Raw genomic sequence first — 13759 nt, 5'->3', positions numbered from 1 at the left:
GATATTTGAAGATACAAAAACGTCAAAAATTCTATCTTTTTATCTCATCAATTATAGAGGGTTTGAGAAAGTTCGGCAATCACCCTAAAAACCACCCTTAATATATCCGCACCTAAAATGTTAAAAAAGACAATCTTGATTGTCGATATTTGAAAATATGAAAACGTCAAAAATTCTCTTTTTTTATCTCGCTAATCATAGAGGGAGTGAGAAAGTTCGACAAGGCCCCTAAAAACCACCCCTACTATACCCATACTTGAAAGATTAACAATGACAAGTTTGATTGTCGATATTTGAAAATATAAAAACATCAAAAATTCTCTTTTTTCATCTCACTAATTATAAAGTGGGTGAGAATGTTCGGCAAAACTTCTAAAAAGCACCCTTAATATATCCACATCTAAAATATTAAAAATGACAATTTTGATCGTCGATATTTGAAGATATAAAAACGTCAAAAATTTTCTTTTTTGTCTCCCTATTTATAGAGGGAGTGAGAAAGTTCGGCAAGGCCCCTAAAAACCAGCCTTAATATATCCCCACCTAAAATGTTAAAAATGACAATTTTGATTGTTGATATTTGAAATTATAAAATCGTCAAAAATTCTCTTTTTTTATCTCATCAATTATTGAGAGAGTGAGAAAGTTCGGCACGCCCCCTAAAAACCACCCTTAATATATCCGCACCTAAAATGTTAAAAAAGACAATTTTGATTGTCGATATTTGGAAATAAAAAAACATGCAAAATTTTCTTTTTCTATCTCACTAATTATAGAGTGGGTGAGAAAGTTCGGCAAGACTCCTAAAAACCACCCTTAATATATCCACATCTAAAATGTTAAAAATGACCATTTTGATAGTCGATATTTGATGATATAAAAACGTCAAAAATTCTCTTTTGTTATCTCACTAATTATAAAGTGGGTGAGAATGTTCGGCAAAACTTCTAAAAACCACCCTTAATATATCCGCATCTAAAATGTTAAAAATGACAATTTTGACTGTCGATATTTAAAGATATAAAAACGTCAAAAATTCTCTTTTTTATCTCACTAATTATAGTTTTAATTGATGAGATATTCACTTTATAATTGATGAGATAAAAAAAGAGAATTTTTGACGTTTTTATATTTGTAAATATCGACAATCAAACTTGTGATTTTTTTAATTTTAGGTGTGAATATATTAAGGGTGGGTTTAAGCAGTCTCGCCGAACTTTCTCACCCACTCTGAAATTAATGTGATAGAAAAAGAGAATTTTTGATGTTTTGATATTTTCAAATATCGAAAATCAAACTTGTCATTTTTAATCTTTTAGGTGTGGGTATAGTAGGGGTGGTTTTTAGGGGTCTTGCCGAACTTTCTCGCTCCCTCTATAATTAGCGAGACAAAAAAAGAGAATTTTTGACGTTTTTATATTTTCAAATATCGACGATCAAAATTGTCATTTTTAACATTATATGCGCGGATATATTAAGGGTGGTTTTTAGGTATCTTGCCGAACATTCTCACCCACTTTATAATTGATGAGATAAAAAGGAGTTTTTTTGTCGTTTTTATATTTTTAAAATATTGACAATCAAACTGGTCATTTTTAATGTTTTAGGTGTGGGTATTGTAGGGGTGGTTTTTAGGGGTCTTGCCGTACTTTCTCATTCCCTCTATAATTAGTGAGATACAAAAAGAGAATTTTTGACGTTTTTATATCTTGAAATATCGACAATCAAAATTGTCATATTTATAATTTTAGGTGAAGATATATTAAGGGTGGTTTTTAGGGGTCTAGCCGAACTTTCTCAACCACTCTATAATTATTGAATTAAAAAGAGAGAATTTTTGACGTCTTTATATTTTCAAATATCGACAATCAAACTTGCATTAGGCAGGTTTAAATAATGGGTGATGTGTAAGGGTAGGTAACCCCTTAAAAAAATTTTATTCGACAATTTTTTCCGACAGAATATTTTTTTTGCCGTTCTAATTGCTTTACGCAAAAAAAAATTTTGTAATAATTTTTTTAAATTTCGTTCAAATGAACGTTCGTAACTTCAAGTACATTGTTCGCTATCATTCCTCAGATTTTGAAGACAAAATATTTATTAATCTAGGGAAAAGGCCGGGGGAATCTAACACTGATAAAATGGATACTAATTCATAAGCGCCATGCAAATTAATCAAATTTAACCAAATTATTTTGATTTAAATTAACCCCCTCAAAAAGGTGTGCAGGGAAGTCCGTTAGCATGTTCGCTATCATTTCCCAAATTTTTAAGACAAAATATTCATTATTCTATAAAAAAGCTGGGGGAACCTAAAACTGGTCAAATCGATCATTTTCTAAGTATCACATGTCCTTAATTGTATGTAATAATTGTCTTCGTGAACATGCATCATGCTTCTTTACATTAGGGAACTGAGCTATCATATCAAATACTTATTTATTATAGCCAATAAAAATATTTTGCTCAACGAGTATATCACAGTGTCAAGTAAATATTTCTACGCCTTAAGCATTACGTTCCTTAGAACCAAATAAAAAAGTCTTTAATATGAAGAAATACATTATACTCGGCCATTTCTTTGAATCTAAGAAATTTCCTTGGATTCAAATGAGTTTTCTTTCAATGTGCTCAAAGATTAAATAACCCATTTCCAAATCCTTTTGCGATTCACATAAATAAAAAATGACACTGATAAACAATAATGGTTAAAACCAGCCCCCCTGCCTCGACTGTGTATGTGTATGCAGTAGTAGTTTTCTTACGATCCAGAGGGTAAATGTCGGTCAAGCTAAGCCAACAGATGGCACCACAAAAAGTAGGTCTGTCTTTTTCATTGGATTGCATTAAGAAAAATCATAAATAATTAAAAACTTAATGCTGTTTGCAAATAAACAAAAAAGAATATATGAAAAAATAAGAGTAACTATTACTAATTAATTCAAAAAGAAAAAGTCATAAAAATATGTAGTTTAATATGAATAAAATTTAATTTTGAGATAAATTTTGAAAGCAGTTCGAACTTTATATTTTTGTGATTTATTTTGATCGTATTATTGATTTTATTATCTGTTAAAGCTAAACAAAATTATTTGTTGTTAAAATTATTAATGTAACTGATGAAAAAATTAATAATATTTAAGACCTCAATGACAAAATATTTAAAACATATACATGGTCAGGAGAATTAATGAAAAATATATTACTTATATCCAATATAAACATAATAATAATTAGAATATGTAAGACTACAACTTAAGTTGCACAGTAAAGAATCTTTGTTCCTTTAAAATCTTAAAAATGTCAAGCTTTGAAGGAAATATTTTTAAAAAGTATTGGTAATTGTAATTAAAATGTTTGAGGGAATCATTTGGAAAAAAGTGAATGACACGAATGATAAATGAGAAAATGGATTTAATATAATTTATATAGTTATTTAAATTGAACCAAACATCATATATACATTTATACAATTCAATAATTTATTTGTTTCTTAATCTTAAAAGCTTTTTTCTCGCTGTATTCAGCCCTTAATAATCTTGTTTACAAATTTAAATTCAGTGGAGATTTTGAATTAAATAGTTAATTATATTATTGCAAACGTCATTTCTAAAATAAACAGACTATAAGTATTAAAATCTATAAACTAACGTACTGTACTTATGACGCACGGTTGGAGGAAATGCACTTCTTCATTCAAAAATGTCCAGAGCCTTCAATTTTCTTGCGATTTTGAAGTTTTCTGTTTTAAATTAAAGATTATTAAATTCTATAGATCTTGAATCTCCGAAATTTGGTCTCCTCTATTTTTTTATTAATAATTTTTCCAGTCAAAGTATGAACAAAGTCTTATTATCGGTGAAAAATTTTTTTTTGAAAAGAGTGCTTCCCATTAATGTAGGAATAACATTTAATAACAAAAATAATTAAAAAGTTTATAATAACCACTGTGATAAACAATTTTCATGTCAAAATATTAGAATTTGAGATTTTTCAAATTATAATTTCCTTCAATGGCCAGAACGACTTCAGGTATTCCTTAAAATAATAAATATTTAATAATATTTGATAAAATATAACAATTTAAATTTTTGTAAACAAATTAGGTAAACAAATTTAAGATGTTTGCCCTTTCGCATAGAAAATTTTTTAAGATATTGGACGAATGACTGCTAATCACAAAAATATTAGAAGAGTTAACAATAGCCACTGTGATTAACAATTCTTGTGACAAAATATTTAAACCTAAGGGTTTATTAAATTTAAATTTTCTTTGATGGCCAAGTCGGTAGGTTATTGTTAAAAGATTTTGTATTGAGTGAATCTTAGCATTCAGTGTTATCATTCATTTCCAATCTATTACGATTGAAAACCCGACTTTTTCCGAGTGATACTGCCAACATTGGGGCATTTTTTATGTAAATTGTTTATAAACATGTAAGTTGTTATATTCCACTAAATATGATCAAAGATACATTTTTTAGGAATATCCGTAGCCGTTGTAACGTTTAAAGAAAATACAAATTTTGATAAAACCTTACATTTGAATATTTTATCACGAGAATTATTCATAACAATGGTTACTGTTAACTTGTCACTTATTTTTGTGACTAGCAGTTATTCGCCCAACAGCTTAAGATATTTCCTGTGTAAAAAAAAATTATACGCGAAAGGACCAAAATTTTGAATTTCTTCATCTAATTTATTTACAAAAATTTAAATTGTTATATTTTATCAAATATTATTAAATATTTATTGTTTCAGGGAATACCTGAAGCCTTCCTGGCGCTTGAAGGAAATAATTTGAAAAATCTGAAATTATAATATTTTGCCACAAGAATTGTTTATAACAATAGTTATTATAAATTTTTAAATTATTTTTGTTATTAAATGTAATTCCTGCATTAATGTGAAGCACTTTTAGCACCAAAAAATTTTACCGATAATAAGACTATTTGTTAATTTGTTTATCAAATTTGTTTCCAACAAATAAATGGAATGATAAACAAATTATTTGTATTTTATGAGCCCCTAAACATTAATTTTAGACAATATAAAGTTTTCCTGATCAGTTATCAAAGCGTAAAAAATTGTTATGTTAAAAATTTAAGTTTTTCCATGCTTCGAGTAGAAAAATGATTAATAAACAAATAGAGAAGACAAAAGTTCGGAGCGCCAAGCTGAACGAAAAAAGTGAATTTCCTCCTACTGTCCGTCATAAGTATGGTACGTTTGCTTATAGAGTTTAATAGTTTATAGTCTGTTCATTTTAAAAATGAGGTTTGCAATAACATAATTAACTATTTAATTCAAAATCTCCTTTAAATAAAAATTGTTTAATAAAATTATTAGGGGTTGAATGCAGTGAGAAAAAAGCTTTCAAGATTAAGCAACAAATAAATGATTGCACTGTATAAATGTATATATGATATTCTGTTCAATTTAAGTAAATATATACATTATATTAAATAATATTAAATCCAATTTCTCATTTATTAGTCTTTTCATTGAGGTCTTTAATATTATTAATTTTTTCATTAGCTTTATTAATAATTTTAACAACAAATAATTTTGTTTAGCTTTAACAAATAATAAAATCAATAATACGAGCAAAATAAATCACAAAAATATAAAGTTCGAACTGCTTTCAAAATGTATCTCAAAATTAAATTTTATTCATATTAAATTACATATTTTCATTACTTTTTCTTTTCTTAAATAATTATTCATAGTTAGACTTATTTCATGATCTATTTTTTTTTGTTTATTTGCAAACAGCATCAAGTTTTTAATTATTTTTGCTTTTTCTTAATGCAATTCAATGAAAAAGACAGACCTACTTTTTGTGGCGCCATCTGTTGGATTAGGTTAACCGACAATTCCCCTCCGGATCGTAAGAAAACAGAAAAGTGGGGGCGATGCATGGGACTGGTTAAAACAGATGTTAATTAAAACAGATGAAAACTCATCCACAGTTATATTTCCGGCTAATATTGAGTTTTCCTCTGCTTTAGTATATATTTTTTCAATAAAATATAATTTGTTTAAGCTGACCGAACGATTTAATCAGGCTTACTACGAATTTTGTTAGGCTAAAAAAATAGTTTCGTTCATCCAAAAAACCAGTTTTGTTAGGACAACATAAGAGTTGTTTTTGGGCCAACAAAAAGACACAACAGAAATGTCGCCCAAACAAACCAGTTTTGTGGAAGAAAAGAAACTTAAACTAGCTTAACGCTGACATTAACTTGACGTTAAGCTAACATAACCACGGGTTCCGTTTTTAATGCAGAGCATTAAGTTTGGCAAGGGGAATTCAATTAACCTTTCAAGAACCCTTAAAACCCCTGAAAATCATCGGTAAATATGACTTCATAAACTGAGGTCAAACAGAGAAGCCATTTTGTCTAGTTTTTGCATACATAGTGATCTAAAGAGTAGTAAGACTTGCGGTAAAGACCTCTTTTTCTGCAAAATTATATTTTAAATGTAATAATCAAAAGAAAAAAATTCGTCCTGTTAGCAGCAGAATTATTCTACTATTTATCTAAAAAGGGAGTATATCGCTGGTGGTTAAAAGAACGAACTCGTAAATTATATCGCTGTGAAAAAAACACTTCTTACCATAACGTCATGAAAAAAACTCATCTCTATAAAATTCGGTGAACAAAAATATACCTCAGTAAACACGGTAATAAATGCATATTGGTAAACGCCGTGAAAAAAAACACGTCTTGCATAAATACTGTAAAAAAACCCCGCATCATTGAATGGCCGTAATAAAAAAACATATTTGAGTAAACACAATCATTACAGTAGTAAAAAGTGAATATAATAATTTACATATTAACTATTAGACTGAACCAAAGTTTATAAATATTGTTGAGCAAAACTCGATAAGTTAAAATATTTATAAGATAAATATGTTTGTTACTGCATAATCAAAGTTTAAACATGCGTCTTTCATTATAATTAAAAATTCATAATTCATAATATTTATGATTGTTTAAATATATAAACAAATTTAGAAAATTGCAGTCAGTTTTCATTATTTCCGCCCAGTACTTTTCTCTTTCCTATTATGAACTATGTTTTATATGAATGTCTATATATCCACGTGCTCTATATTAAACATGCATGTATAAATAACACTTACACCTAAGCAATAAGCGGCTAGCAGCGTAAAACACACGATTTTAACGTGCTATTTATTTATAGTTCTTAGCATAGACCACAAATAATACTTTTTTACGGCAAAATGATTATTATAGTTTTTTTCTTAGAATAAAACAGTTTAATTGAAAGTTTTAACGAATACGGTCTTTTTTCACGGCTTTTTCACGAATAAGGTTTTTTTTCACGGTTTTTTCATGAGTAAACTCTCTTTTCACGTCGCTTATAGGAATAAGGTTTTTTCTCAGCATTTACCGAAATATATTTTTTTTCGTAGCGTTTTACTGAGATGTGTTCTTCTTAATGGTGTTTTAAAACAATGTATTTTTTCACAGCGACCTAATGAACAATTTACTTTTCACGGCGTCTTTGAAAAAGGTTTTTCTTCATAGTTTTATTTTACAGTTTTTTTCATAAGTACTGGCGATATAAGACAGTTGTCTACAACCGTTTTTGTTTTCGTAACGTACACTGCTTTTTGCCGGTTACGGCGGAGGAATATCTGTTCGGTTCTGAGAAAGACAAAACGAAAAACTTCCTTTAGGGCCAAGGTTGATTCATTAAGGGGAAGCACAGTATTTACGAAAAGTAGCGGGCCGCTATCTAATTTAGTGGGTGGGTACCTAAAAGGTTAGGTAGATGAAGGTGGTTGAGGGTGGATTGTATCATAAACTGCAAATTTTATTGAAAATAAAACCTTAAACAATATAATATAAAAAGTAAATTGTTAGCAAAAATGGTTTCTATACACAATCCACTCCTTCATTCATTCATGCAAGATTCACGTCGGACCAATGTAACTTTACAACTTTCGGCACACTTACTCGTAAAGTAGTGACTTGAAGATAAAATATTAATATATAAGCAATATACGTAGGCAGATTTCATTATGTTCCACCATAAAATGTATCTAACGTAATGCATTTGATGTCAGTGTTTAATTCGGATATCATAGTATAGTATACGCGGTACTCAAAACTAAAAAATGATAACATTTTTACCTATCCTTTACGGTTTACAAGATATTTGTCGTTAAAAATAACAATATCGATAGGGCCCATTCAGGCCTCAGTGGTAATTTCCGCGGGGCGGACATTATACACGTTCTGAAGACGTAGCTGGAACGTCCCCAAGATGTCTTAAGGACGTTCCAGACACGTTCCTGGAACGTTTCATGCTATTAGGGAGAGTGTATATGCCCTCTGGACATATACATACTTTTCCGAGGGCGAGACTATATGGGCGTTTCCACGGAAGGTAACATTTTCCTTCACCGTGATATTATAGATAAACGTACACTTAAAATATATGTAAGAGGAGCGTCTACTTAACCGCATCCAGAACAAGCTGGCAACAGTAAAAGAGAGAAGACACTGAGACTAACCGCGAACAGGCACCCAAAAGAGGAAGAGGATGCTTCAGGACCCGGAGAAACATCAACATTCACGTTTCTCTGAAGCCCAAAGATCTGGCTAAACTGGATGAAGAGCTTGGTGGAGATTTTTTCGAAGCATCCGACCCCTGGACTATCATTGTCGTTTGTACAATGCAGCGAGAGCTTTGAAAGCTGCAAACCGTAAAATAAAACCAACGGCTGATCATAAGACCAAAAGACAAATGCATTAACTCACCACAAAGGAACGCTGAGGAAGACAGTACGCGACCCGCATTCAGTGTATGATTGACTGCATAACATCTGGCAGGAATTTCACTTCCAAGTTTCAGAAGTTCGCGCCGTCTAGAGCGGAGAAAGAGGTGGTTCCGAGAAAACCATCAGTTTTTTTCTGACTCATCTCGGCTCTTCAGAAACTATTCAGTTACTGTTGACCATCCGCCCATACTAGAGCAGGTTGAAGCATTTGGAAGAGAAGTCTACGAACTTAGTAATTCACTGGACGAAGACTCAAAGAACATAAATAGCTTCAAGGAGCTATGCAATGCCCTCATCAAACCTGAGGAAGAATGCCTACCCATCACTTCCCAAGAAGTGAAACAAGTATTAAGAGACATGAAGAAATATTCCGCTCTGGGACCAGATGTTATCAAGACCTTCTGGTGGAAGAAGTTTCCCTCAACCCGCCAGCATTTGGTCCGCATTTTCACTTCATATCTAAAGTCGGAAGAGCCTATTTCGGAGTGGTTGGTGGAAGGGCTAACAATACTCCTGCCAAAGATAGGCAACTTAGCTGACCCAAAGAATTACAGGCCAATCACGTGTCTCAAAACACTGTATAATATCTTCACAGCTATCCTAAATGATAGGACTGTTCGGACAATCGGACCTGTGTGGAAAAAAACGTGCGAACAACGCCGCTCAAAGAAAGGCATAGCAGGATGTCGGGAGAACCTACTTATTGATAGATGTACCTGCAAAGACGCAACATTCTACCAGCGTGACCTATCGATGGCCTGGATTGATTACCGTAAAGCTTTCAATTCGACCTCCCATAAACTTATCGCCTGTCTTTTGGCAAGCTTAGAGGTTCATCCGCACATTGTGAGGTGCATAGAGAGATTGATGCCGCTTTGGAAAACCAGCTTTACTATCTCACCTGGAAAAAATCAATTGTCAGCAATTACGTCGTAAAATGTTATATCTTCGTACACTCAAAATAACGGAAAAAACAACCAAAATTTTACCCCTCAATATAAATGATGTATTGAAAGAAGCAAAGCAAGATTCAGTACCCCAAAAATCTAAGGTTATATATGGACTGGCATTCGAGGAATTTGACACATGCAGAAAATAAAACAGAAGAATTCTCAGTCGATGATCATCATCATTATCAAGAAAGATTCACTTCGTAGGACGTACTTGCATCATTTCGATTAAGGGCTTTTGGACGCTATATTTTTCAGGGTGCCCTATAGGCTCATAACATATGGTGGTTTCGAATAAATTAGCATATATCACTTTTAAGGTTACACACGTTTTTACGAGGAGAATTCAATGTTCACAGGACGACGAGAAAAAAACATGGACCTCGGCTATGGTTTTTCACGCAGTAGCACAACCGTGGCCTACAGCCATGGGTTTAATACTCGTCCTGCGAACATTCGCCACCTCGCAGTAAAAACATACCTAACCCTACTTGTAATGTAATATACTATTAAATGCAAAGCGGTACTAGTTTTTCAAATACAAGGGTCTGTGCATAGGGAAAAACTGTTTAATCACTCTTGCGCAAAATGAAGTTTTCAAATGCATACACATTTCTATTAAAAAAAGGAGTACCGTTCAGTCTAAAAAATATTTCGTTCTAGTATTTTATATGTAAAAGTTTTCATATGTTTTTATCCTCATTGGAGAATTTTATCAAGTGTAGAGTTCATACTAAAACTGGTGCTAATTTTGTAATGTCCTAAAAGTGTTTTGATATTTTTTCTTACTATAGTAAGGAGTAGTATAATAATATACTAATACATAATCTTTATCATTGTATCATTTTCTCCATAAATACTACAATTTCATCTTTTTTAGGTGACTAGGGCCGTGCATTCGAAAAAATCATTTGAAACCAAATTTATTTGAATCAGTCAATTTTTCATGCCGAATAAAGACTTAATTCAAAACAGAAGTAGGCTCCTAGTATCCAACAAAGATGTTATTCTAGTAGTTATGGAGTCAAATGAGGCAATTCAACCTCTAGGTTAGGGCCTGGTTTCAACGCCATTAATGGGTATTGCTTATGTCCATGCTATTCAAATCTGCTTTCCGAATTTTTACATTTGCTTTTTTCTGTTACAGAGGACTTTTTCCTGAAGGACCCGGACTTACGTACTAAAATGTCTCCGAAATACCTGAGTCACAAAGAAGTTTACGAAGATGCAATACAAAAGAGCTGTTTGGTGCTTAAAAAAGTTCGCGAGTTTCAAGATATGGGAAAGGGTGGTGATATTACTATTTATTCGTAAGTGTTAAATGCAAAAGTCAGACTACCTGATTGAAGCGCCGCCTTTTGAATTAGTTTAACCTCCATTTCCCCACCAGATCGCAAGAGAAAAGAAAATTGGGGGTAATGCATGGGGCTGGTATTTAGGAATCACTCCTTACTCAGGGTGCAAGCGCGACGTATCCTCTTATCTCGCACGAAAAAGTACCTGCGAGATAGCTTTTGAAAATAAAGTATGTTAGGGAGGTTAAGCTGGTTTGTTCATTATTGGCAAGTGTGATAGTTGGTTTAGTGTGATTAAGAGAAAATTTGGAATAAACAATAAGTAAATTATTAATTTTTTTCATACATTATAAAGATTATTTCTTATTATATGTAGAAAAAGATATGTTTTATATTAGCTTTAGCCAACTATTTTATAAAAAACTGAGAATCTTTTCGAAAACTTACAATTTTTAATTATATTATCCGGAATTTTGATATAAATTTTGCATATATTTGAAATATCATTAATCAAAGTATAACTTTGTAATTTCGTATCAAACTTACTCAGGCCTGAGATTGCATGGAGGTCCGGACTTACCCAGATAACAAAATGCTTGCAAAATAATGGCGTATTCGCACGCATTTGTGCGGATCAATCGGCACAATGTGATCTCACCTGATGAGACATATAGTATTTGTCATCAATTGAGGCTCATATCGCTCGCACTTTATGATAATCACGACGTGCGCCGCATATCGCTTGCACATTTTGATTTTCCAATAACATTTACATTTATATTACTATTATTATTAGGAAATAAAAGAAAAGTAATTAATTTGTCAAAAATTTTATTGAAACAATTATTATAACCAGTACGTAGAATGTTTATACGTAAACATTCTTAATAAGACATTTTCTCTATTAATAATCCAGCCGTCAGTTAATATATAATACATTGCGAAGTCTAAAATTGAATCACTTTAATTTACATTTTCAGAAAGTTGGTCGGTAAATTTTTAAAACAGTTTTTAAAAAAACAAATACAGTATCTGTAAAGAATTATTTTTGTAAAATATGTTTTAGAAATTTTGAATAAAGAAAAATCGATGTTTCCAATAACACTTTTTTTGTACGATTAACCGTTCTCAAATTATTATATCGTTATAAAAAATTTAATTTGCACTAAAATTTACAGATTTGCAGAGAGATATCTCAGCACTTGTCTGACTAAAATTTTTTGAAAAAAGGCAAATTCATTTTCAAGGCACGTACTAGAGACAAAAAAAAAGACATTTTGAGATCGAAATAAAACTTTTTTTATGAAAAAATTTAAAAAATAGCCTTTTTTCATCAATGTATGGAATATTACACCAATAGTTGTTCAAAACAGAGTTTTTTAAGATTTGCGTATAAAGAACTTTTACTTCGATCAAAATTTGTTTTTCTGCCTGTGTACGTGTTCTATCTTCTGCAAATATGTCGATTTTGGTACAAATTTAATTATTCAAAACGCTATAACCTGAGAACGGTTAATTATTCAAAAAAAAAGTGTGAGCGAAAAAAGTCTTGCCCTGGTACAAACTTTCCGAAACATATTTTACAGTGTGTTTCTTCTTAATAAATACTGCATTTGTTTTAAGAAACTTGTTTAAACAATGAACGATGAACAAGCATAACATATCAATTAAAAAGCCTTCAAGATTTCTTTTATCGTAATCGTAGTCAGACATTTAGTTTTCCTTAAAATAGTTTTATCTGCAGCGAGGAGTTACGTTTTTGAGTCTATTTAATTATTAAAATAATTGTAACGTCGTTTTCATCTCTTTTTACAATGGACGAATTCCCGTTTTATAATTTATCTCCGGCACATTAACAAATTTCCATTTTTCACGCCAACGGGCAATGAACTTAAAATATAAATTTATAATTGTATATAGCAATGAGCAATGAAAACAGAATATCTTAATCGTAGTCAGACTTTTAATTATTTCATTTACCAACGGACAATAAACGTAAAATAGACATTTATAATTATATATTGTAACGAGCAACGAACACAGAATATCTTAATCGTAGTCAGACTTTTAATTATTTCATTTGCCAACGGACAATAAATTTCCAGTGTCAATTAATAATTATTAGATAATGCACCTACTTGAAAAAGTGGACGCAATAAAAGACGGATAAAAGTTTATTTTAAACAAGTAAAAACGAATAGCGTTTGAAATTGAAATTTGTTGACAAAAATCGTGTTAAGTTGATCAACTGTAAATATACAGGTCAATCCTAAATCTGGTTAAAATTCAACAATTTAGATTTTAACGTTAAAAATTGAACTGTTTCTATTCGAAAGCCTTAGTAGTTAAAGAAATGTAAACGAATGATTGAAACTGTACAAATTATTTTCAATTTTTAAATAATTTCAAATTATCAGATTCATAATTAAACGCTTTTATGAAATTTCAAATTCTATTTAAATGTTGTTTCAGTCTAAAATATTTTATTTTTAACCCATTAAATTTAGAAAAATGTAATTAAGAAAAAGATTAATTTTTTAATATTTAGCAATGTGTGACTATTTATTTAAAAGGATCAAGTATCAATCAAATACCAGGTGTATACATATGAAACCGGTATTTTTTCAAAAAAAAAAACACATTTATTTCAAGAGAATGATAACAAATATTTTATTCAAAGTATGCGCCCT

General features: G+C 30.8%; 1 protein-coding gene across 1 annotated transcript in view; it reads left to right on the top strand.

The window, feature by feature from the left end:
• The window catches only part of LOC117182624 (probable peroxisomal acyl-coenzyme A oxidase 1), a 159615-nt gene that overhangs the window by 36109 nt on the left and 109747 nt on the right, over positions 1-13759 (top strand). The window contains exon 2 of the mRNA XM_033375724.1: positions 10922-11084. Within this exon, the coding sequence (XP_033231615.1) occupies positions 10922-11084 (163 nt within the window). The remainder of the gene's footprint in view (positions 1-10921; positions 11085-13759) is intronic.

Source organism: Belonocnema kinseyi, chromosome 2, assembly GCF_010883055.1.
Source record: "Belonocnema kinseyi isolate 2016_QV_RU_SX_M_011 chromosome 2, B_treatae_v1, whole genome shotgun sequence".
Classification (NCBI taxonomy): domain Eukaryota; kingdom Metazoa; phylum Arthropoda; class Insecta; order Hymenoptera; family Cynipidae; genus Belonocnema; species Belonocnema kinseyi.
This window is presented reverse-complemented; position numbering and strand designations above follow the sequence as displayed.